Below are 24,334 nucleotides of genomic sequence, written 5' to 3'. Positions count from 1 at the left end.
ATAACACACTGGGGCATCGTCCAACAAGCCCACCCAAGAGTATGTAATTTTCCAAGAGAATATACCTGTGTTTGACTTCGCTATTTACCCTTTGATTAGTACCCAGACACTATGAAGTTAAACGTTAACTTCTAGATTTCTGCTGGGGTAGAAAAGATCACACTAAAGGCTGTTATTTTATTTCCCTGTAGGGCATTAACCACTCTTATATCTAATCTACTATTTTATTCTAACATTCTTTTTTAGAAAATACTTACAGATACTGAGTGCTTTCAGTACCTGTTTAACCATCTTACTGGTTCCTTTATTAATGAGTTTTTTTTTTACATGTTCATTTTAATTTGTTTGTGTCATGTTTTACTTTTTAAATTTATTTTATTTTATTAAAAAATTTTTATTGAAGTATAGGAGGTTTATCATGATGTATTAATTTCTGCTGTACAGCATAGTGATTCAGTTATACATACATATATATATTCCTTTTCATATTCTTTTTCATTATAGGCTATTACAAGGTATTAAATATAGTTCCCTGTGCTATACAGTAGGACCTTGTCATTTATCTATTTTATATATAGTAGTTAGTATCTGCAAATGTTTTACTTTTTTGAATTGACAAAATTAACTTGTTTGGTTAATGCCAGTGAGGTTTGGGGATTGATTGTTATCTGGTTGATATAGGTCCTTTCTGGTTTTAAAACCCCAAATGGAAAAACTTAGAAATTTGGAAGAAGGAAACAATGAAGGGAGGGGACTCTCAAAGTCAGCAGGATGAACTTGGCCAGCTCGCAGTCCTGCCTTCTGGTCCTGCTCCTCCTTTACCGTTCTTGGTCATGGCTGGCTGAAATCCAAGGCATGCAGCTCAACCGTGGCCACACACGTAATGCCCAAGAGAGAAAAAGAGTTCAAGCCCTGGCTGGCTTTAGGATGTGAGGATTAAATAATACAGAAAATTCTGACTCCATCACTAGAATGAAAACTTCATGAGGGCAGTGACTTCCGCCTGGCTCATCACTGTCTCCTAGGGCCAAGAACAGTATCTGGCGCATGATGGACTCTCATTCATTAAAGAAAAATGAAAAAGGGAATGAATTAAAAAGTCATAGAATTTCAGGGTGGGAGCACCTTAGGGATTTCTCAGCTTAAGCCTCTACATGACATAGGAACCCTTCATAACGCCCCTGGAGCCCGCCAAACTTGACTTGGACACCTCTAGTGGTGGAGAGGTCACCACTGCCTGAGCCAATGACTAGGAAGAATTTCCTGATACTCAGCAAAAAATCTGTGTCCTTATAATTTTGGAAGTTTCATCTCTCTCTTAAATCTGCTCCTCTCCAAGCTAACCAATTCCCATTCTTATGGACATCGTCTTGAGTCTCTTTACCAATCTATAATTAGACAATATTTAGTAAGCAATGACTGTGTACCAGGTTTGTTGTCTAAATGTTTTAGGTGCATCAATTTATTTAATTCCTCTAGTGACCCTATGAGGTAGGTACTACTATAATCTCTATTTATAGGTAATGAAATTGAGCACAAGGAAATTATGCTACCTACCCAGGGAACCAGGTTAGTAAGTGGTACGGCTGGGATTTGAACCCAGGTAGTCTGGTTCTTGATCACTATACCTGATCATTTGCCTCTCAATATTTTCAGGCTTCCTTATTCTCTCTCCTTGCTATGTAAGGACGCAGTGAGAAGAAGACCATTTGTAAACTAGAAACTGAGTTCTCAGCAGAAGCCAACTCAGAAGGCACTTTGCTCTTAGACTTTCAGCCTCAGAACTGTGAGCCACCCAGCCTTTGACATTTGTTATGGAAGCCCAGCAGACTAATACAGGCAGTGTCTGCTAAAGGTGAACATATGTCAACACTGTGGCTCAGTAATTTGATTCCTGGGTATATATCCAAAAGAAAAGAGTACATATGTGCACCAAAAGACATGGACAAAGACATTCATAGCAGCAGTATTCATAATACTCCTAACCTGGCAATAGCCCAACTGTATATCAATAGTAGAATATATAGTGAATGTGGTATATTTATAAGATGGAATATTACATAGTAATAAAAATGAACAAATTACAACTACCTGTAACAGCATGGATGTACTTTACAGATATAATGATGAAAGAAAGATGCCAACATGAGAAAGAATATGCCCTATGATCCTATTTACAAAAAAGCCAAAATCAAGCAATAATGTTTGTTCTTGACCTGGGTGCTGGTTCCATGGGTATGTTTGCTCTGATAATTCATTAATCTGTACAGTTATAATTTGTCTATTTTCTATATATATGTTAAAACATCAATAAAAGGTTACATAAAAATAGTCACCGATTAAAAATGTCACATTATTGTAAGAATGGAGAATGAGTTACTATACTATGCGGTGTGGGGATAGTGTGATCTTACTGACCGGTCAGTGATGTCACAGCAGCCTAGCCCACAGAAAAGGACAAAGTGGTGGAGATCACAGTGGACAATCACTGGGAAGTCTCAGTACACCGAGTGACGCACACATCACAACATCCTTCAGTTGTGTGTTTAGGCAGGTAACAACTCTTTAAAACACTAAACAGCAATTGCACAAACATACACATCTTCTATACTAAAATGTCTTTTTGAAAATCATTGAACACTTCTAGAGGTAAGACAAGTAAACTCTGAAAATGCCAAGTGATAACGCGTCAGTCTCTGGCACTCTTGGTAAATGACTGTCCATTGTACTCGAATGAATAAACCATTTCTCTTGCCAGTGTCTCAACATCCTATTTGGATACCTGAAGCCTAGAGTAAGAGTGGGGAATTTTAGGAGGATAACTTACTTTCCTAGTAGCTGCCCTTTATTCTCCACTGGAAGGTCAGAAGAGCTAGAAAGGATCTCGTGGCTATACATTTTGGTATCAGCTATGATCTACTCAAGGGCAGAGCCTGAAGTCTGTGAAAGGACTCTGAGAAGTCAGGGAGCCTGGGGAAACCCTTGGGCTCCCTTCTTCTGGGGAAAGTCATGGCTGCCAGAGCCAGGACTATAATTTACCCACAGTCTCCCCAAAGAAGGCAGGTGTTCCTCTTTAGAGATGCATCGTCTCCCTTGCTCCCCACCCCAGAGGATCCTGGCACCCCAGCATCTGTTCTTCAGACTCCTTTGGGGCATGGCAGGTATGACTCACTTTTTCACTCATGAGGATACTTCCTAAAGAAAAACTCCCAGGGCCCCTGGGCCCAGAGTAGCCATGACGGACTTGAGCTTTTCCTTCCCCGCACCAGACACACACGTGCGCACCCCTGGCACGGAGAGCTCTCAGAGCACTCACCTGGGGCGTCATCCCATGGCAGATGTACACGATAGGAACATTCTCTGTGTCTGGACCCTGATCAAGACACAAGTCAGTCTTCAGAGAGTTCTGCAGCTGAACATCAGAGGACAGGTGGCCACAGCAAAGAAAAAGGAACAGAGAAACAAATGCATTAAATCAGGATAAACAAACATTCCACTGAGACAGGCTCCACTTCCATAATCAACCCAAGGCCCCTTGACTACTATGGAAACCAACAAACACCAGCTTTTGCCGTGTACAAAATGCTGAGGGAAGACCAGCCTCCTTTGAAGGAGACACATTTGAATTTTATTAAACAGCAAGCTAGGTTTGGGGAACTGAGACAGTCTAGGTAAAAATATAAGATAAACACACACACACACACACACACACACAAGATGGTGCTAGATTTTTCACCCCTTCCATGTGTACAAGGGTTGGCACAATGGCCTTCAGAATTCCCTGGACAGAAGTCTTTGCTCTAAGTGTTGGGGGAAGTAGGCAACGAGTCAGCTGTTTTTGGACCTGGGGCGAACTTTGGGATCAGATTTTCTCTGCTTCCTGCAGACCCAGCCATTTGGCCAGGCCCCAGCAGATGCCCAGCTGATGAGGGTTCTCTAGAGTGGGAGGTCTGGTAGGAGAATAAGAGGGGAGGGGGCCAGAGTGGGAGCAGGAGAAGGGAGAGTTATCGCTTATACTCATCTACAAGAACATGGCAATGAGCAGAACAGATGTCTAGGTACCATGAACCAATGTCTTACCATGTCTAGGTAGGAAAGCCAATATTCAATGTCCCCTTCTGGCTTAAGCCCACTCTCAGCCCTTGGAAAGAGCAGCTTATAGTCCTCTGGGTTCCCAAAGTCAGCCTCTGACTGAAGGGTGGGTAAAAGTATCTTTTGATAAGGTCCTCCCACCCCCCCATTAAGCAGTGGTTTGTTGAGGAAGTTGGGGGAGACAGACTGAGATGGAATCCTGGCTTCAGCTGTGGGCTTGGACAAAGCAACATCACTCCTTGTCTGCTTCCTTCTCTCTCAAACAGGGATAATAACAGTGCCAACCTCACAGGTCTGTGGATTAACTGAAACAATGTCTACAAGTGCTGAGCACACGGCCTGGCAGACAGCAAACGTGCAATAACCGTTAGCTGCTATCATTACTGCCGGGAACTTCCTGAAAGCCGTTCAGGGAAACTTGCTTTTATGAGTGCACCTATGTGCCAGGTACATGAAGAAATGCTTTCTCTGTGTTATCCCACCTAATCCTCAAAACAACTCAGCCAGGTCGGTAATAATATCTCTCTTATTGTCTCTTTCCTATAACACAGGAAGTGTGTCAGAGGACGAAGCTCCGCCTCCCCTCTCGGTCTGTGCTGCTGTTCCCACTGCACAGACCCGCTGCCTTGGCCTTCTCTTTGCCTGACTGAATCCCCCTCTTCCTGTGGTTCTCAGCATCTCTGTCACTCTGGAAGCCTCTCCTGACCCACGTCTGGGAGTGAGGCTGCCGTGCCTCCACCTCTCTGACTGCAGCTCTTATGCACTGTATTCCTGTCACTTCTTCACTTGCCTGTCCCCTCTCTGAGTCACCAGACCAGGTCTCGGGCTTTCTCACTGCCTGTGACTCGGGCCAGCCCCCAAGTACCTAGGGCACCATGTTTACCCTCCATGGTGACCAGTAAGTGCGTGTGGGATGACTGAATGAAGAAAGTGAGCACGTGAAGCAATGACATCAGAGCTGGACAAGCGGCAGAGCCTGTCTCCAAAGCCCAAGTTCTTTCCATCATGCAAACAGAGACAATCCTGAGACTGTGAGAGACGCCCCGTGACGTGATGGGACTATATCCTTTGAGGTTTTGTAAACTGTCTAGGTCACACTGTGATTAAATAGCAACGCTAATTTTCAGAAGCCAGGGATGCCTGTTTCCAGCTGCTACTCCATCTCTACTGTCAGCACCAGAGCTAGACCTATCCAAAGCCGTGTGGTCTCCCAGACCCGGAGCTCAGTGATCCCGGGGATGCCCGTGCCCACACAGTGGGGCCCCCGCCCTTCTGCCTGCAGGAGGTATTAACGGCACCTGTTTCTAGATTAATGGGCTGGGTTATACAGACTTGCAAGTGGCCAGATTGAGAGTCCCGGGGGGTTATGAGACCTGAGCAATGCAGTCTAGGCATGAAATGGAAGGAAAAGAAAGAGAAAAGACACCTTCCCCAGAGAAGACATCTGGTCTCTCCATTACAAAAAAAAACAAAAAAACAAAAAAACAAAAAACCACCAGGAAGAAAGCGTCAGCCCCAGAGAGCCTCTTACTCGTGTGCTGCATCCTGCCTCGCCCACTGTCACCCTGCTTTCCCCATTAAGAGCTCATTCCGCTCCTTGACAAGCAAGTGTGTCTCTGCTCATGTGAGAGCCCAGCCCGTGGAGGAGGGAGGATGGGGGGAGGCGCGGGCCGGGCCCTGAACAGCAGCTGGCAGATGAACAGGGGGTGGGCGACCTCTGCCAGCCTCAGGAACGGCTGACATGGCTCAGCCCTCTGGGATGAGGAGTGGACGGCTTTTCAGCAGGACAGAGTGGGAACAGCCCCAGCTGTGGACGTGGACAGATCTAGGTCACAGTCCGGATAGCTGCTCACTATCTGACAAACCCAAGTTTCTGGGGGTGGTGGTGAGGGGGCTACAGGGTAAACCTGCTGTATGTGTTCATAAGATGAGACCCTTTTGCTTGGAAGACAAGGTGCCTTTGGCTGTGACCCAGAATTGCAATGGCTGCGTGCATGCACCTCCACTGTTACGGCTCTCCCTGCCTCTCGGGCTAGGTTTGGCTAATAGCATCTAGCTACAGCTGATAGCTTGGTGAGACCATGAATCCAAAAGCTTGCCCTGGCTCCCAGAAGTCTGGGGACAGGAATTTTTCTGGAGCCACAGTAGCATAGCTAATCTCTTTGGACTGGGTCCAACAGTGGCCAAGCAACCCATACAACTTGCTATGGACACCAGGAGCAGCTGTGTCCTCAGGACAGTTCTGGAGAGTCAGATGAGCCTGATGGGCACCTCACAGTCCAGTGTGTTTCCATGGTGATGACAGGTCAGAGCTGGGCAGCGCCAGCTGAGGAGTTTTAAATACCAGCCTGAGACATGGAGAGGCAAGAGACTACTAAGTGGTTCCATAAGGACATGTTAACCACGCCATGGGGACACTTGTGGGAGGATGTGACCCCCTCCTACAGGCTGGCCTCCAGGACAACAGAGCCCCTGCAGGTGAGTGGGAAGGAAGGAGTTCCTGGGAACTCGGCTGTGTCTCCTTGAGAATCCTAGGATGTTAGAGATGCGAACACTGAGGCTGATCGTTCCGCAAGGATTCTTCCCCTCCCAGGCTGACGCTGTGCCCATCGCATTCACGCGAGACAGGCCTTGAACTCGGTTCTGACCACAGGTCATCAGAGGAAGAGACCTCGGGTCTGCCTTCAAGTTTTCATCCTAGGATATCAAAAAGGTCTGAGGGGACACTCTCCAAAGGGAGGAATCAGAGTGAGAGCAGAAGCTGATGTTTTAGACTCAGTTTCACTGTTGATTACCTGTGTGAACAAGGGCAAGTTGCTTTGCCTCTCTGTTTCCCCATCCGTAACACAGCAGGGGCGGGGGTAAGCTAGGTAGCCCCAAGGGGTAGTTTTGAGGGCTTAAATGTTGTCAAAATCTTTATGTGTTCAGTCAGCAAAAACCAAGTGAGATATCCAAAAATCAATCAGGTATTTAGAATCCCTTAAGAGTTGTGTGGTCCTGGGGATACTGGAAGAATGAGAGAGTCTATCGTGTTCAAAGTTAACCTTAGACACAAAATACATTTATACATTTTAGACTTTCTTCTACCCTATGAGGACAGTGTTATTTTACCCCCACTTAACATATGAAGAAACTAAGGCCCATAGACATTCAGACACTTGCCCAGGAAGTGGCAGGTCAAGGTTAGAACCAGGTCCATCTGGATCCTAACCCTCTGCTCTGCCCTTTGGTCTTGCTGTCTTCACTGGGGGGAGCTGCTTGGTGCCAAGCAACAGGCGTTACCAAAACATCCCTCAAAATACAGTGAAGCCAAGAAGGTCGTTATTTCCCAGAGCTCCTTTCCAGGAGGCTCTGTGTGAGTGGAGGGCACAGCCCCTGGGGTGGGGGAGGCATGCGGGCTGGTTGATGGAACCTCAGGCACCCAAGCTGGGGCAACAGTGGGTGCTTGTAACGTTGCTTTGCAATCTTAACCTAACTGCAGGTTTTTGTTTTATTAAGTGAGATATGAAGGTTTGGGGCTAGAACTGAATTGCTCTGGACTATAAAGGAAAGACTAAACATTTCTCTCAAGGGAATGGAGAGGTTTGTGCTGAGAAAGCATTCGCTGCCTCAACGCCTCACTTGCGGCTCCAGAAACCAGCCTCTTGTTCATGGGTGTACCGCAGGTCCCCTACGGGAGGCCAGGAGGCTCGTGTCCCCTCTGGCTCTCTACACCTCTCTCTGGTCCTGTTCTCTCTGTGCCTGGATGAAACCCCGAGGAACTGGCTCCTTACCACCCCGTAGGCAATGATGTCCGAGTACATCCTCATCTCTGGGTACACGCTGACCAGGTACCACCGGAAAGTCTTGCACTGCAGCTGTTTTCTCAGGGCCTTCCTTGCCGTGATGTCCCCGATGTCGATTCCTGAGTCCTGCACAGGGATGCAAGTGCACACATGCAGCCACCACCAGGGCACAGCGTCTCCCTGAACCTCCCCAACCACGGTTCTGGTAAAGGGACGATCTGGCTTTACTCCCTAACTCCTGCCTTTCCCCACATGTACCTTGGCCCCATAACCGTCCCCATTTGGTCTGTGAGACATGAGATCAGCATTGATGGGGACTGTCATCACAGGCCTTTGAAAATAGAGACGCCAAATCCTTATATTTTAAACTAATAGAAACAAAAAGCTGTAGTCTGGGTAGAAGTGAAAGAAATGGGAAGAATACAGTCTGAGTAAGGTTCTCCCTCCCTCAGGAGAGAAGATGAGAGACTCTTGAGCTGCGGGGGGAGAGGGAGAGGGAAGGTGAAGTGATGCCAGCTCTAATGCTATTCCTAGTAAACATCAGCTAAGGCTTCTGTAACACCACATGCTGGGCTCTCTTCTGTACGGGACAGGCATATATATTTATATTTATTTACTTATATTTATATATGTATATTGTCCCATTTAAACCTATGAGGTAGCACAATATAATCCTCATTTTACAGATGAGGAGTTGAGACAAAGGTTCAGTGGCCTCTTGGGTGACTTGCCCAAAGTCCCACAGCTAATAAATGGTGAAGCTGAGAGCTGAACCCAATCAGCCTGGGTCTGGAGTTTGCGCTTTTAACCTTACCCTGGGCATTTGCAAAAGCCTGCCCTTCTAAATCCTAAGACTAAGTCCCTGTGGGACAAGTAGCCTCTCTCTTTAAGCCTGGGATGCTTAGCATAGACAGTACTGTGCCCCTCACTTGCCAGGTGTAGCAGGGAGGTGGCCCCTGAGCCATCGAGGTGTAGCAGGCAAGCAGTAGTCACAGAGACATGGATGTGTCCTTGAGTGAGAGCGAGAGAGAAGCCCCCATGTTTCTAGTGGCCCTGAGCAGAGCAGAAGCCCTGGGTCTGCACTCCAGCTGTTGAGCAGGGTACCGAATCAGCTGAGAAAGAGCTGATGCCACAGCAGAGGGTAGGAGGGGACCCCCTCAGCTAGGGATCAGCTGGAGACTGGTGACACCTCAGAGGATGACACCATGGAGCCAGGGACCAGATGGGGCACATGGTATCTCATAAGACACCAGCCCAGAGCAGAGACAGAAGAAGACGGGGAAGCACAGCTCTCTGCCACTGACGCTGTGGTCCACGTGCTGACAGTGCGAATCATGCCCTGGTTCTACCATCAACTCTGGGATCAAGTTACTGGAGTTGGGAAAATACTGAATGAAGTCTGAAATGTCTGAGAAAAACCACGAAGATGGCTGTTGCATGTATCTGGACAAAAACACATTTTTTGATATCAGACAACAGGGACTTAAGTAAAAACAAAGTGTAGATATAGAAGAAATACATTTATTTTTGCCCACCAGAGTTCAGATAATATAAAAATTTGAACCTGCCACAGCCTGAAGGTTTAACTTTCAGACTCTGAGGGTGAAATTTCAGGAGGATATACCTTTTGAGTACTTCTTTTCTGTTTTAATTGAAGTACAGTCAGTTTACAATGTTGTGCCAGTTTCTGGTGTACAGTGTAATATTTCAGTCACACATGTACATACATATGTTCCTTTTCATATTCTTTTTCATTATAGGTTACTGCAAGATATTGAATATGGTTCCCTGTGCTATACAGTAGAAGATTGTTGTTTATCTAGTTTATATATAGTACTTAGTATCTGCAAATCTCAACCTCCCAATTTATCCCTTTCCACCCCCTTTTCCCCCTGGTAACTATAAATTTGTTTTCTATATCTGTGAGTCTATTTCTGTTTTGTAAATAAATTCATTTGTGCCTGTATTTTTTAGATTCCACATATAAGTGATATCATATGGCATTATTCTTTCCCTTTCTGGCTTCCTTCACTTAGAATGACGATCACTAGATCCATCCATGTTTTTGCAAATGACACTATTTCATTCTTTTTTATGGCCAAGTAATATTCCATTGCATAAATATACCACATGTTCTTTATCCAGTCATCTGTCGATGGACATTTAGGTTGCTTCCATGTCTTGGCTGTTGTAAATAGTGCTGCTATGGACACTGGGGTGTGTGTATCTTTTCTAATCAGAGTTTCCTCCAGACAGATGCCCAGGAGATGGACTGCTGGATCACAGGGTGTCTATGTTTAGTTTTTTAAGGAATCTGTGTACTTCTGAATGACTCACCTGTGATTGGTCTGCTCCCTGGCTCCTGCCCAGAGCCCTCCCAGCAACTGCTACTTGGCCTTTCTCTGCTGGCTCCCAGCTCCCTTACGATCAGGAAACATACCCTCCTTATCTCTGTGCCCTTAGCCTAACGTGTGCCTGAACCATACTGATGAGATGGAGTTGAGAAAATACCTATGAAATAGTGAACATAGCAACTGAGGATAAAAGTAACCTGCTCACCCCTCTCCCTACCCAAGACACCCGTCAAGTAGTAACTCTTTAAACTTCTCTGCACTTTATCCTTATATCACAAAGCTGGACCCAGGCCTTCCCTCTTCATGCTGTAATTGCATTTATATGATGACAAATTAACCCTTTCTCAGCTTTTACAGAAAGTCAGTACAAGACCCTGTCTCAGGAAGGGCTTTGTGTTTTTCTAAAATCCTGGGTTCCCATAAGAAAACTTCCTTTCTATGCTCTGGATCAAGGGAAAGTTTGTCTCTGTCTTTATGATCTAATCAAAGGTGGGAGAGAGAAAATCCATCCAGGTCCACCTCTACTTTAACTTCTAGGAGACTCAAGAACCAGAGCTTTGTTTAGCTTATGTTTCTAGATACCATGTCCCTTTCCGCTTCCTGTTTATTAACGGACTTTGGCCTTCCATTTTAGTGGTTCAGCACATCAGTGTGTTTATTGTCAATTGCATCAAAGTCTTTTTCAGAGCAGGGGACAGAAATTGAGAAATAAGCAAACATTCTCAGAGAAGGTCACCTTGACCCTTATTACTAGAAAACAATAAATGTATCTTCCCTCTTAGCCAAATACTTAGTGCAGAGGGTTGAATAGTGTCCTCTGCAAAACTGTGTCCACCCAGAACCTCTGAATGTGAACTTATTTGGAAATAGTGTCTTTGTGGATATAATTAATCAAAGATCTCGAGATGAAATCATTCTGGATTTAGGATGAGCCTAAATCTTTACAAGAGAAAGGAGAGGAGGCTTGGACACCTGGAGACACAGAGACAGAGGCAGAGAATGGAATGATGCACGTACAAGCCAGGGAACACCAAGAGCCACCACAAGCTGGACAAGGCAGGGAAGGGTCCACCCCCAGAGCCTTTGGAGGGAGCACCACCCTGCCGGCACCTTGATTCTGGGCTTCTGGCCTCCAGAACTGCGAGAGGACATATTCCCACCCAGTTTGGGGCCATCTGTTTTGGCAGCCCCAGGACACTAATATACTTAGCCACACAGAAAGCTGTCCAGTGTTCCTGCGGGTGTGCGCAGACACACAAAATTCCTTGCAGCCAAACCTAAAGAAGTGCTGCCGCCTAAGAACCGTGGTGAGTCATCCTTGGCACTCAGCCCGTCTTCGGGCAAGAGGAAGCAGGGGCGAGTCTAAAGTTCCCCCACCCGGTGTAAGAAAATATTGATGCTTTGCCGCACACTGACTTTCTGTTTGTTGATAAGCACACGGATTTTCAATTAAAGTAGAGGATGCCAGCTGGAGGTTCCTCCGGCTTTCCAAATGCTTGGGACAGAATGTGGTAAGGGAGCAGGTGAGAGCGCCAGTTTCGCTCAGTGCGCGGCCCGGGAAGGACTCTGCAGAGAAGGCGGCAAGGGAGGCCGACTGCCTGGCAAGGGCATTTTAAAGCTGGGGCCGGAATGCAGAGGGTGCAGGCAATCACATCAACAAGAGTTAACACTTATCTAGCGCTTTCTATTTGCCGAGCACTGATCAAAGCCATTCTACATACTCACTTCTTTAATTCTCCAAGCAGCCACTAGGCTGGGTTGAAGGGCTCGAGCTCTACTTTTGCAGTTGGGATGCTGCAGATGAAAGGTTCAGTAAATCAAGAATAGGTTTGCCTGTGGTTGAGCAGAGGTATTGAGATGCCACCACATCAAGGGCAGCTGGGAAAACTCCTGGGAAAAACATGGAGGGGTGCTGCATCCACATTTCCTCCCTCTTCTTTCTTTGTCAACTCGTCTTTACGGAGTGCCTGGTACATGAAAGGCACTGTCCTAAGCATCATGCATACACATAGGAAGAAGTCACAGTCTGCCTGAAAGGAGAGTCTGGAAGATTCAGACAAGTAAGCAGACTCTCTACCCATAGTGTGAAGCATGGAGGGAAGCAGAGAATGCTAAGGGAGAATGGAAGAGCAGCCACTGGTCCATCTCATGGTGTGAGATGGCTGGGAGGATGGGGAAGGGGAGGAGAGCAGTCAAGGAAGGCTTCCTGGAGTAGGTGATGCTAAAGGTGAATTTTGGAAGATGAGGATGATTAGCTAAATTCCTGCTCCCAGAATGTGGCTTCCCCAAACCAGCACCTGGAGAGCCTTATACAGATTCTGACACCAATATACAATTACTCATCAGAATTTCTGAGGCTGAGACTATGTCACTTAAAAAGGCCTCCAAGTGATTCTGATGTAGTTGGTCTGTAGATCTGCTTTTAGGAGCCATTGACCAAGGGAGAAAGGGATCACACACATGGCCAGCAGATTTGTTTGTTAAGCAGCATTCATGAGGTTTTGCTGAGCCCTGACCATGTGACCCACATTGCGCTAGGCATGGTGACACAAATATGAATAACACAATCTGTCCTCAGGAGCCGAGGGTCTAGGGCAGTGGTTCATAGCCCTGGATGGACATTAAAATCTCCAAGAGCTCCCTGCCTCCCCGCCCAAAAAGGATCCCTCATTCCCCTTCCAAGCCAATTAAATCATAGTCTCTGGGGTAGAGCCCAAGTGATTTTAAAGTTCAGCCAAATTTGAGAGCCAGTGGTCTAATGAGAGAGGGACTTACAGACAACAGAACATTCTTTTCCAGGGTGGTGATGCCACAACAGAGACATGCAGGTGAAAAGGGGCATTCTCCCCAGCTGGGGCTGACTTCTAGAGAAGAGGTCACTGGAGCTGAGTCTAAAAGGATGGAGGACAATTGGTGAGGGTGGAGGCTGGGGAAGAGGTTTGGGGAGGAATTCCAAGCAGAGAGGACAAAATGGGCCAACACACAAAGGCGACAAACAGCATGGTGTGGGCAGGGAGCTCAGGGCGGTTCCCCTAGTCCGTGCTGTCTGCGGAGACTCCAAAACAAGGACGGTGGGCAGTGGGGCTGGAGAGGTGGGCAGAGGAGAAACCTGGGATCCATGCCCAACACTAGACTTTGGGCCTGGTCTTGTGCACGTGGAGAGTCATTTAAAGATCTGAAGCAGGACAATGACATGGTCACTGTGAGTTTTTTTAAAAAGATAACTTTGGATAGCATGGAGGATAGATTTGAGGGGCTTACGCTTGAGCCAGGGAAACCAGTCAGAGGCTGTTGCAGAAGAAGAGACGAGGCCTGAGCTGAGAAGTAGGGGGAACGGAAAGGAGGGCTCAGTGATGGACTGGGAATAGGGACGGAGAGAGAAGAGGATTAAAGGAAGATGCTCAGTGTTAAGCTCACACGTCTGGGCAGATGGTGGCATCACGCATTTAGACAGAGAATAAGAACAGATGCAGATCTGGGGGAAAAAAGTATTCCGTTTTGGTCAGATTCAGTCTGAAGTGCCTGTGGGAACAGCCAGGAGAAGATGTGCAGCTGAAGCTAAAGGCAGAAATCAGGCTAGAGAGAGTCATTAGAAAGTCCTCAAAATACAGGGGGTGCAGAACCCAAGACCAGATGGGGTATCATGAGATGCGTATCGTGAGAGCAGGTGGCCAAGGATGGCTCCCTGGGGAGCACTTCAGCATCCTTTGGAAGTAAGAGTTGCCCACGAGGAGTTAGGCGCAATCGGAGAGATGAGGATGTTCTGGGGTGTGGAATCCTGGATCCAAGGGAGAAAAGAGTTTCAGGGGAAAGGTGGAATCCTGCAGGTTAAAGACTTTAAAATGTCCATTACATCCAGCAGCTAGGAGGCCCATGATGGTGTTGTCAAAAGTAGCTCCGAGGTAGTACTGGGATGGGACTTGAGAAGTGAATGAGGTGGCAAAGTGCTGACTCTTCCAACAAGTCTGAAAGAGGCAGGAGGGGGAGTCTGGACGTAGAAGCAAACAGAGGGGTCAAAAGGAAACACATTGACCCTTTCCTTCTCCTCCTAGGGCTTTACCCTGGACCCGTCCACCTCTCATCTGCCTTCCTTGTGTCACCCCACCCCCACCCACTTGACTTGGTTTGAACTATCCACCTAGGAGTCACAGACAGACACTGAGTTTCTTCATTTTCCAATTATTTTTACTCACTCAGTTCTCTACTATACTTTGGATTTGCTGTCTATTTCAGTATCTGGCAGATGCAATGGGGAGAGGGCTTTGCAGCTTTGGAGTGCAGAGAGAAGGGGGACCAGAGTGTGGACAGAACCCCAGGCCTCTGCAGAACCTGGGGGTCCACACTGCTTCACTGGTGAGCACCTGGGGAGTTTCCAAGTGTGCTTAACATTTTGCTATCAGAGGACACCCACAGCGGGGCTCAGCAACCTGCCCAGAATGCTGTGATCCAACACCCACAGCCACAGATGGGTCTAGAAGGCACCACCGTTTCCCTAGAAACACTCCCACCGTCAGGGATGCGTTCGGGGCTGGTTCATTAGGGTTGGCTGTACTCCCTCTCCCGCTGGTCCTCCTTGGTTCCTCATGCTTCCTCCCAACTGCTGAAATCTCACTGGTGGTAGGAGTCTGCAACCCAACCCAAGCCCCCTTCCCCTAGTGGTCGTAGGCAGGAATTGGCTAAAGCTCTTGCCCATGGCCCCACCTACTTTCTTAATCACTTAGCCTGAGCAACATTAGCTTGGTGGAGAGATCAGGGAAAAGGGCCTTCACACAGAAACTTTAAGCAAAGATCAATCATTTCCCTATTAGGAAGAGAGAGCAGAGGCTTTCTACAGGACTCCTGAGGGGACGCCATGGCCTTGGGAGGAAAGCAGGGGGTCACGCAGTCAACAGCTCTGTTTCACATAAAATGCAACATAAGCATTGATCTTCAGGCAGACCGGCTGGCAAGCAGGTGGGGGTCCTGTGGCTGGCATCTGTTGGGTTCTCCCAACCCCAGTGGTCCAAGGTCATTTGCATATGACACACAGCAAGGCTGAACAAAACTACCAAAGAAACATTGCTTTCTCTCTCGCGTTCCTTAAGTATAGGTGACTAGAGGGCTAGAGTACAGTGGCAGGCAATGATGAGATTCTGTGAAGGTGAGAACAGCCTAAAAATGTCCAGGACAGGTCTCTTCTCCTGAGGGTCCCTGTGAGGGTGTAGCCCATCCCCCTCCGTATGGCTCAAGAAATCCCAAAGGCATATGGACATTCCTTATTGGTCTGGTCAAAGGTTCACTGGAGAAGCTTGAATCCAGTCTCCAGGGAGTTTAAGGTGTATTTTGTGGTTTTTGGTGATTACTGGGATATTTGTAATTCAGGACCAGGAAATACCTATTGCCAGAGAAGCTGAAGACCTGGGAGGATGGACGAACCGTGGAGCCACTCGGTCCAATTTCCTCATATAGAATGAGGACACTGGGGGCTGAAGGGAAGAAGCCTGCCTTCAAGCATGCTGACCTGGGATGGGGGGGTAAGACACGCCTCAGTGCCCCTCAGCCAGCCCCTTTTCTTTAACATCTGGTCTCTCCGGGGGTTGACAGCTCACTCCAGTATGGCAAACAAGACTCCGGCTGTCCCATGGGAAGAAGGGTTTAGTCTCATGTTGGTTTGTTTGTCTTCCCACCACCCCCCAAGAAACCCATCCCACGAGGGCCTCCTACCTCTTGGGGTATGTTCCATGCCATGTAGACATGGCTTTTAAATTCATCCATCCAGACTTCGGCCACCCTGAGGGCATTCCTGCGGACGTGGGCGGTGAGGTCCTCGGTGTAGGGCTTGTGGGCTCGCTCGATGTGGGCAATCCGTGAGCAGGGCAGGACCTCCACGCTCCCACCACACTGCCACACCTGCGGAAGACACAGAGCCACTCATCAGTGCCCAGAGCTGCCTTGGAGCCTCTAACCCAGACCGCAGGTGACCTCAAACAAGAGCACGGACAAATCCGGCTCTCTTCACGTTGTCTCTTCAAACCACTGGCTGCAAAGGGAGCAAAATGCATCTGATTTCTACTTCTACAGCAGGAAGGTTATTGAATCATTAATTTGTGTCTTGTTCCCTGTTGCTGGAGATTTACCAGTAAAGAATTAATGCACCTTCTCTCTTCCTTCCACCTTCCCTCCCCTAAAAGAAGAGACCAGACATTTTGTGACCAGTGATCTGGGTTCTCCGTGCCCCCAGGAAAGATGCTAACAAAATCCTTGACAATGTTCTCTGCAGCAGCGCCTGACAGGGAGGGACCAGCAGAAAATCCCAGCAGAGATGTGATCTTAAAATGGACCACCTGGGCCTGGGCACGGATTAGTGATCACCGCAGGGAGAGAGCCAGGCGCCCTGCTCCCGCTCCATCTTTCCTGGCCCCGAGTTCTGACAGAACCCAAGGGAGGGGGAGCTACAAAGAAGAGAATGATATGAAACTCCTCACTGACCCTGGTGAGCAGGAGCTTGAACTGGATGCAATTTGATTTTGAAAAAAATAAAGAAAAACGACCTTGTATCCTGAACATTGAGGGGCAGTACCTTGGAGCTCTTGCCACAACCATTCCAGTCATTCTGAACGGTCAGTGTTCCGGAACGTGAACATCTTTTTTGTGCCTATAGGTCTTTGCCTGTTCTCTTTGTAATTTTTGGATGCCCGCTCTACTCCTTCTCCAGCTGAAAAATATCAGCTCTCAAGATCTTGGCCACAAGGCCCCACTGTTGTGGGGTCTTTGCTCAATTCTTGGATTCTTGGGGCAGAATCGCTCCCTCCTCTGGCCCTCAAAGCTCTTGATGCCACAACTTAGCCACTGATAGGCCAGCCTGCCCCCTCCACTCTCCTCCTTGAGGGCAGAACCCACATCTCAATCGTTTCTCATCTCTAGCTACTAATACAAGGCCTGGTACATATGGGTACGTTGTAAGTACTTGTTGAGTAAATATACAAATGATTGATGCTTAATCAGACAATCAATAAGGGACTGATGCTTAATAAAGTGGGATGAATCTGAAATACCTGGTCAGAGCTGATGAGTGAGGCTTCTGGGGGAAAGCAATCAAGAGCTTTTGGTGAACAGCAGTGGTCACTCATCAGGTATTGTCAACTGGACAATCTGACGGATGATGTTTGCACTTACAACATGTATCCGTCAACGATCATAGGTCTTCATCCAAGGTAAGGTCAGCCTCAGATTTAGCTTAATTCCCCAGTGTTAGGCTGGAAGACAACGCCTTCTTGTCCACTGTCTATTTCACACCAGTTGGTCCCTACAGGCTAGGCTGTTAGATTTGGAAGGCAATGGACTAACCACTTTCTAAGCTTGTCTTGAGTGTAGTATCTTATTTAGAGCCAATGGAAAGGAAATAAACCTTCTCACTGAGCGTCCACTACATGCCAGACATCGAACTGTGTACACAGAGAGACAGCAGAGCATGGTCGTTCTGAGCAAAGGGTTTGGAATCATACGACTTAAGTTCAAATCCTGGCTCTGTTTCACACTAGCTATGTGACCTTGGGTAAGTCACATGATCTCAGTGGGCCTCAGTTTCCTCATCTCCCATGGGGACCCTAATACTACCTATCTCATGGGGTTGTTGAGAAGATTAACATGATTATATGCAAGGTGCTTAGAAAGATGCCCAGCATATAGTAAGCACTGGCTCAGTCCCAGCCGTTACTATAGAAATGATATACAGCAGGATCTTCAGAATAGCTCGTCAGGTAGTGGTCACTGCCCTCAACACCTTGGATGAAGACCTATGGTCGTTGATGGGTTGAAGGGACCAAGGCTGTCCCTTGCCCAAGACCACACAGCTGGTACAGAAGACAGAAGAATCTGTCTGAGCCTGACCGAAGCTCAAGGAAGAGCCAGTGCTTCCCTGGGGGGACCAGGCTTTGAGGAAAGTTCCCACACCAGGGGGTGATTCTGGGGATCAGGACTGGGAGCCATGGAAGGCCCCAGGCTGTGCACCTTTATCTCCGTGACCTGTATGTTCTGGGGATTGTGTTGATTTCCAATTCACTTTGCTCAGATTTTCAAGGAAAACCTGTGAATATGTTATTGATAACACAGAGTCGGGGTATTTATTCTTTGTGCAACTGGAACGGAGGCTATTAATTGACGTATTTCAGCAACACAACACAGAACATGGTTTGTAACAAAGCTCTTTTCTTAAAAGACCTGTTTAGTAAAGAGTTTGTCACCATATCACCTTACAGTGGGCGCATCTGCCATGGTTCTAATCAGAAGGGTGGTGGCAGCACCTCCCATCCTGCCCTTAGCCGTGCAGTTAAAGGAGCAATGTGAACCCACTGGTGAGCTCTTGAAGCCACTCCCCTGTCCCCATCCCGCAGCCACCACCCTAGTCCAGACCACTGCCATGTCCCATCTGGACTCTGCAACAGCCTCCCAACAACTGACCTCCCTCCTGCCTTCCTCCTCCAGTCTCTTCTCCACCCAGCAGCCAGAGGGATCTTTTTAAGGTGTGCACTGGATCACGACCCCCTGCACTGCACCCTCCCCAGCACAGCCCTGCAGGCTCCCGGGGCCTGGCCCCTTCCCACCCCTCTAGCCTCGTGCTGCACTCGCTTCCTGAACACACTCCATGTTGCAGCCACTCTGACATTTTTTTACTTCCTCCAGCACGCCGGGCTTCCTCTCACCTCTGGATTTCTGCTCATGCAGTTACATACCCCAGCCCTGCCCGCTTCCCTTCACATCCTTGGAGTGTCAGCTGGTGTCTCAGCACTGTATCCCCTTCAACTAGGCCAGCCTGCCGTGCTCTGTGGTCCCTGCCCTGTCTTTCCCGATCACGACACTCTTGTACTTGCTTGTTTAATTATCTGCTTTCCTCTTTCAAAATGTTCTCCACGTTCTTCACCAGATTTGCACTTAGACAGGTGCTAAATGGTGCCTAGAACAGATCACGGGTTTCCAGCAGAGGTGGGGCGGCTGGGCCGGGTGGGAGTAGCACATAGGTTTTAAAAGCACAGCTTTGGAGCTAGTGAGAATTGGACTCAATTTGTTTTTTTAACCTCCGCCACCTGTTGCTGTGGCAAGTTACTTCTCCTGAGCCTCAATTTTACCCTGTCAAAGAGGGGGACGGAGTGCAGATGTGTTTAACCCTGAGCTGTCTCAGTGTGAACTCCGTGTGCATGGTGTCGTGGTGGGGACAGGACATCTGGGTCAATTCTGGCCCCCCCACGCGCTGGCTGAGTGGCAACTCTGGGGTAGTTACCGTCTCATCTACTAAATGCATGTGGCAGTGACCACTGCACTGGGCTGTGGGCTCCGGAAGCCCCTGTCATAATGCCGGGATACTGTAAGCCCTTAGTCTGCACTTGGTATCATTACATATTTTATAATAACCATTATGATCGCCACTATTTGGCTTCTCCTGTACAGCCCCCTTCAGGGGACAAATGACTGCAGAGGGCTCACATGTCTGGCTGAAGCTCAACAGACAGAAGACGTACTGCCCTCCAGAGTCCCCTGCCTAGCTGGGGGGGTGGGTGCAAGAGCCACCCCTCCCACCGCCAAGACTGGGAGCACCTGTCCACCTACAGGTCATCTCTGCTCCCCTCTCTTCTGCGAGAAGGAACAGATCTATGGAGAGGGTGAAGGCATCTGCCTTGGATCTAGCCTTTGGGTTCCTGGCAGCTTCTGGGCATTGGAGCAGAAGATGTGTATCTGGCGTGTTTACCCCACCACTTCTGGACCCCGCCTGATGACACCGAAATAAACAAGAGAAAGCCCTTGCTCTCTGAGGCCCATGTGACGAGCCGCTCTGCTGACTAATGGCCTGACACAGAGAATCTCAGAAATCTTACTCTCAGCCAATCTCAGAGACCCTCTCATGGATGGTATGGTAGACAAAGGCCAGGAAAGAAAATCACAGGCATTTAGACTTCATAAAAGATGACATCATGAAACTTCCATGGAGGCTTGGGAGGGGCGTGGGAGGAGCAAGTGAAAGGCAGCTGGGCCTAGGACACGTGTCATAGCTGGCATGAGGTAGCGAGACCCAAACCAGATGGAGGCCACAGACAGGAGGAACTATGCCAGAGAAGCAGGGCCACTGGAGGCAGGGTAAAGATGTGGGACAGAATGATGGCTTAGCATTGCAAGTTCTCTGGGGTGGGGATGCCAAAAGGAGGCGGGCCAGGGGGATGGGTACCAAATGAGTGGCTGGGAAATGAAGACCAAAGGTCAGTAACCAAAAAGGTAGATGAGGTTGTAGGATACAGGAAGCCACTACCAAGATGTAGAACTTAATTTTTACATAGGGTGCCTGTGACCCAGGCTCGTTACAAGGGTGGCATGTGCTAGTCTTACAGGCACTGGGGACGCCTGACGGCATGTCAGCCCGAGACTGGACCTCGTGGCTTCTAGGTGGGTCCTGGACAACTTGCTTCTTGACCACACCAAGTTCTTTCCTGTCTCTGTGCCTTTGCACCTGCTATTCCATCTTCTGGAATAACTTCCCCTGCTTATTACCCAGCTCAAATATTACCTTCCTTCACCCACCCAGTCTAAATTAGGTCCCCTCTGAATACTGTTAGGGCCCCACCCTTTCTCTTAATAATGCTTATTCGCAGTACTTCTGTTTACGTATTTATTCTTTCAGTGTCTGCCCTCCACCTCCGCCACCCCACTCCAGTATAGGCTCCAGAAAGACAAGGATCGTGTTGTGTACACCGGTACCGGGCACTTAGCACCTATTCAATAGCAGTGATTTGAATGAGTGATTCCAGCAATCCGAGAGCCCTGGGCTTTTCACTAACCATACAGAGAGGCGGTTTTAACTTGCTCAGCTGGATCCTCTAATAAAGGCCATAAACATAAAATGTGCCAGATTTTACTGAACACAACGACTTCCTTCAAATCCAAGTGGTTTTTCAGCAAAGCTCTGACATTTTAGTGTATGCTGCTGCAACCAAGGAGAGTTACTTTGGCTGCAGAGCTTAAATTACCATCGTAAAACCCAGAAAGTTATCAAATGCTCCTGGGTTATCGCAGGCGGTTTTGCCTTATGGAGCCATGAACTCACTGTAGAGAAAGCCCCCGACCTCGTCAACGCTTGCCGAAGCCTGCAGAGAAGCTGCGGGGCTGTCCCCAGATGTGACCCGAAGCAGGCCGTAAACAACAGTTACCCAGGGCAGAGCAAGCCCCTCTCACCATCAGTCCCTCCCAGGGAGCCCTAATCCTGCGATGGTTTCTGAAAAACTTGGAGCATCAGCTGGGATCTACAAGAAAGCACACAGGTCTTGGGGGCTGGTGGAGGGGGTGTGAATCCTCCTCTGTTACACATTAGCCTTTGACTTGGATCTGTCCTTGGATGTCAGTGGCCTTTTTATTGGGACAACTGGCAGGTTGAAAAGAGATGCTGTATGAAAAACTCCCACTAGCAAAGACAGTGTCTAGTAGGTTCTTAGGAAGGATCAGATTCTTTTCCCTCCCCAGGAAGGGGAGCTGCTGGTACAAGGTCAAGGTCAGAAGACTGAGTTTCTGTCTTATGTTTGCCACATACATAAATTGACCTGTTTCCTTCTCAAGCCTCAGTTTCTCCCAGCTGCCAAGCGGAAGAGCTGGACTCAATGCCATTTCAGATCCCCTCTTCATTTTGCATCCTGTATTCTCAGTTTTCTTGCCAGTACCTCAAAGGATGGCCAGTATTTGAAGCACAACTGGCAGAGCTGTGAACTGGGAGTTGTAAAATAGAGATACAGTGGAAGCAAGGCAATAGGATGCAGTGCAACCACTCCTCCTACTCAGAGTCTGGTGATCACTCTGTAGTCTCCAGCAGGAATAGCCAAAGACTCTGGCGTTAAATCCCTTCACTTGTTAATGTCCTTCTGAAGCACTGGGTTGAGAAGGATTCTGAGGCTCTCTCTGGACTCAGTGGAAAAGCCACCACCCTCTACTAGTAGCAGCCGCCATGGGGAAGGGAGCAGGGGTAGTGGCACCTTCCCCTTGCCCTTCACAAGCGCAGTCCACAGGATAAGATCCCAAATCCTGTCCTTATGACTTTTAATGAGTTCTTCTCTCTTGGCAAAATGTTCCCACTGTTCCCTTAGCCCAGAAATCCTCCTTCCTGCTTTCCATCCATCCAAAGCCAGCCTGGCCCTGTTCCTCCAAACTCCTGAAACACATGATTTGTACCACTCATGTAGTCCTTATTTCTGGCTCATGTTGTTAATTATCTTTTTATATGTAACTGTCTCGCCTAACTTGGCTGTGAAATGCCAAGACAAGAGTCGAAAGCCAAGTGGGGGGAGGGAGACAAGGAGGATGGAGGCTGACACCTGAGAACTGCTGGCAGAAGATCAGAGATGTGTCTGCAGAGTGGTCATAGGGTCAGAAATGCAGGCAAACAAAGACACTGATGAGGGCTGAGCAGGGCACTCATTCTTAGGGCATCCTTCAATTTTCACCCTGGATGCCTTACCATCTCACACTAGTCCCCGTCCTGCACGGGAAGGAGAAGGAAACAGAGGTCAAATCCTAGCAAAGCTAAGACAAGAGCCAAGAGCGGAAGCTGTCAGCCTGTTCCCTCTAGCGCATGTATTTGTTTGTCTGGCTAATTCCTACCTGCTCTCCCCGGCTGCCCTGAATTTGGCTAAATGTCGCAGCTCTGCATTCCCACGTCACCTCCACTTCCTCTTGCACAGCACTTACGGTAGCTTTGTGCGTGTACAATGCGTATGTACAGCTTAAAGACACGTGAGACAAGGGACAACTGTTTACCTACCACCTGCCTACAAAACAGGACACTGGCAGCAACTTAGAAATCTGTGTGGTCCTCTTTACCTCTAAAAGTAACCCATTATCCAGAATTTTGTTAGTAATTTCTTTGCTATCAATCTTAACTACCTGCTTGGTTTTACCTGGTTTTGAATGCTATATAAATGGAAGCATATTGTCTGCATTTTGCAATTTACTTCTTGCTTCATTTACTTTCATCACCATCGTGTTCCATTGTATGAATATACAGACGTTTATTTATGCATTCTACTGGTAGTTGACAGTCTGGTTGTTTCTAGGATTATGAATAGTGCTCCTTGGAACATTCTTATATGTGTCTCATGGCACCCAAGAGATGGCACCTCTCTGTGTATCTACATCACAGTGAGATTTCTGAGGCATAGGTTATAACACACATTTAACTCTTCCAAAGTGAGTATCCCACACTCCAATCCCACCAGCACAGATGAGCAGTCATGTTGCTTCACAATCTCGCCAACATTTGGCATTGTCCAACTTTTTAATCTTGCCAATCTGATGGCTGTGAAATTCATGCTCACTGTAGTTTTAATTTGCAATTTCCTGAGTACCAGTGAGATGTGAGATGGAGATTTTCTCCTGTTTATTGGCCCGCACCACCAGGCTGCAAGAGAAGGCCTTGTGGCCACCTTGCTCTCCTTAAGGAACCTCTAGAGCCTAAATAGGGCCTGGCACACGATAGATGCTTGATGAATGCTTATTGCACGGATGAAGGGTCAAGAGTTGGGTCTTGGTGCTATGGAAGACAGTGTGGAGGTTCCTTAAAAAACTAAAAATAGACTTACCCAGCAACCCCACTACTGGGCATACATCCAGAGAAAACTCTAACTCAAAATGACACACGCACCCCAATGTTCATAGCAGCACTATATACAATAGCCAAGACATGGAAACAACCTAAATGTCCATCAACACAGGACTGGATAAAGAAGTTGTGGTATATTTATACAATGGAATACTACTCGGCCAGAAAAAAAGAATAAAATAACACCATTTGCAGCAACATGGATGGACCTAGAGATTATCATATTAAGTGAAGTAAGTCAGACAGAGAAAGACAAATATCATATGATATCACTGATACATGGAATCTAGAAAAAAATGATACAAATGAACTTATTTACAAAACAGAAATAGATTCACAGACATAGGAAACAAACTATGGTCACCAAAGGGGAAAAGAGTTGGGGGGAGGGAGAAATTAGGAGTTTGGGATTTAGATATATACACTATTATATAGAAAATAGATAATTAACAAGGACCTACTCTGTAGCACAGGGAACTATATTGAATATCTTGTAA

At 47.6% G+C, this 24,334-nt stretch overlaps 1 protein-coding gene across 1 annotated transcript in view; it reads right to left on the bottom strand.

The window, feature by feature from the left end:
* Positions 1-24,334, bottom strand: part of GALNT18 (polypeptide N-acetylgalactosaminyltransferase 18) — a 313,611-nt gene that overhangs the window by 35,763 nt on the left and 253,514 nt on the right. Inside the window, exons 7-9 of the mRNA XM_010964864.3 lie at positions 15,935-16,120; positions 7,866-8,003; positions 3,317-3,412 (exon numbers count right to left, since the gene is read on the bottom strand). Of these exons, the coding sequence (XP_010963166.2) occupies positions 3,317-3,412; positions 7,866-8,003; positions 15,935-16,120 (420 nt within the window). The remainder of the gene's footprint in view (positions 1-3,316; positions 3,413-7,865; positions 8,004-15,934; positions 16,121-24,334) is intronic.

The sequence above is a fragment of the Camelus bactrianus genome, chromosome 10 (genome assembly GCF_048773025.1).
Source record: "Camelus bactrianus isolate YW-2024 breed Bactrian camel chromosome 10, ASM4877302v1, whole genome shotgun sequence".
Taxonomy (NCBI): Eukaryota; Metazoa; Chordata; class Mammalia; order Artiodactyla; family Camelidae; genus Camelus; species Camelus bactrianus.
Note: the sequence above shows the minus strand (reverse complement) of the source record. Positions and strands in the feature narration are given on the sequence as shown.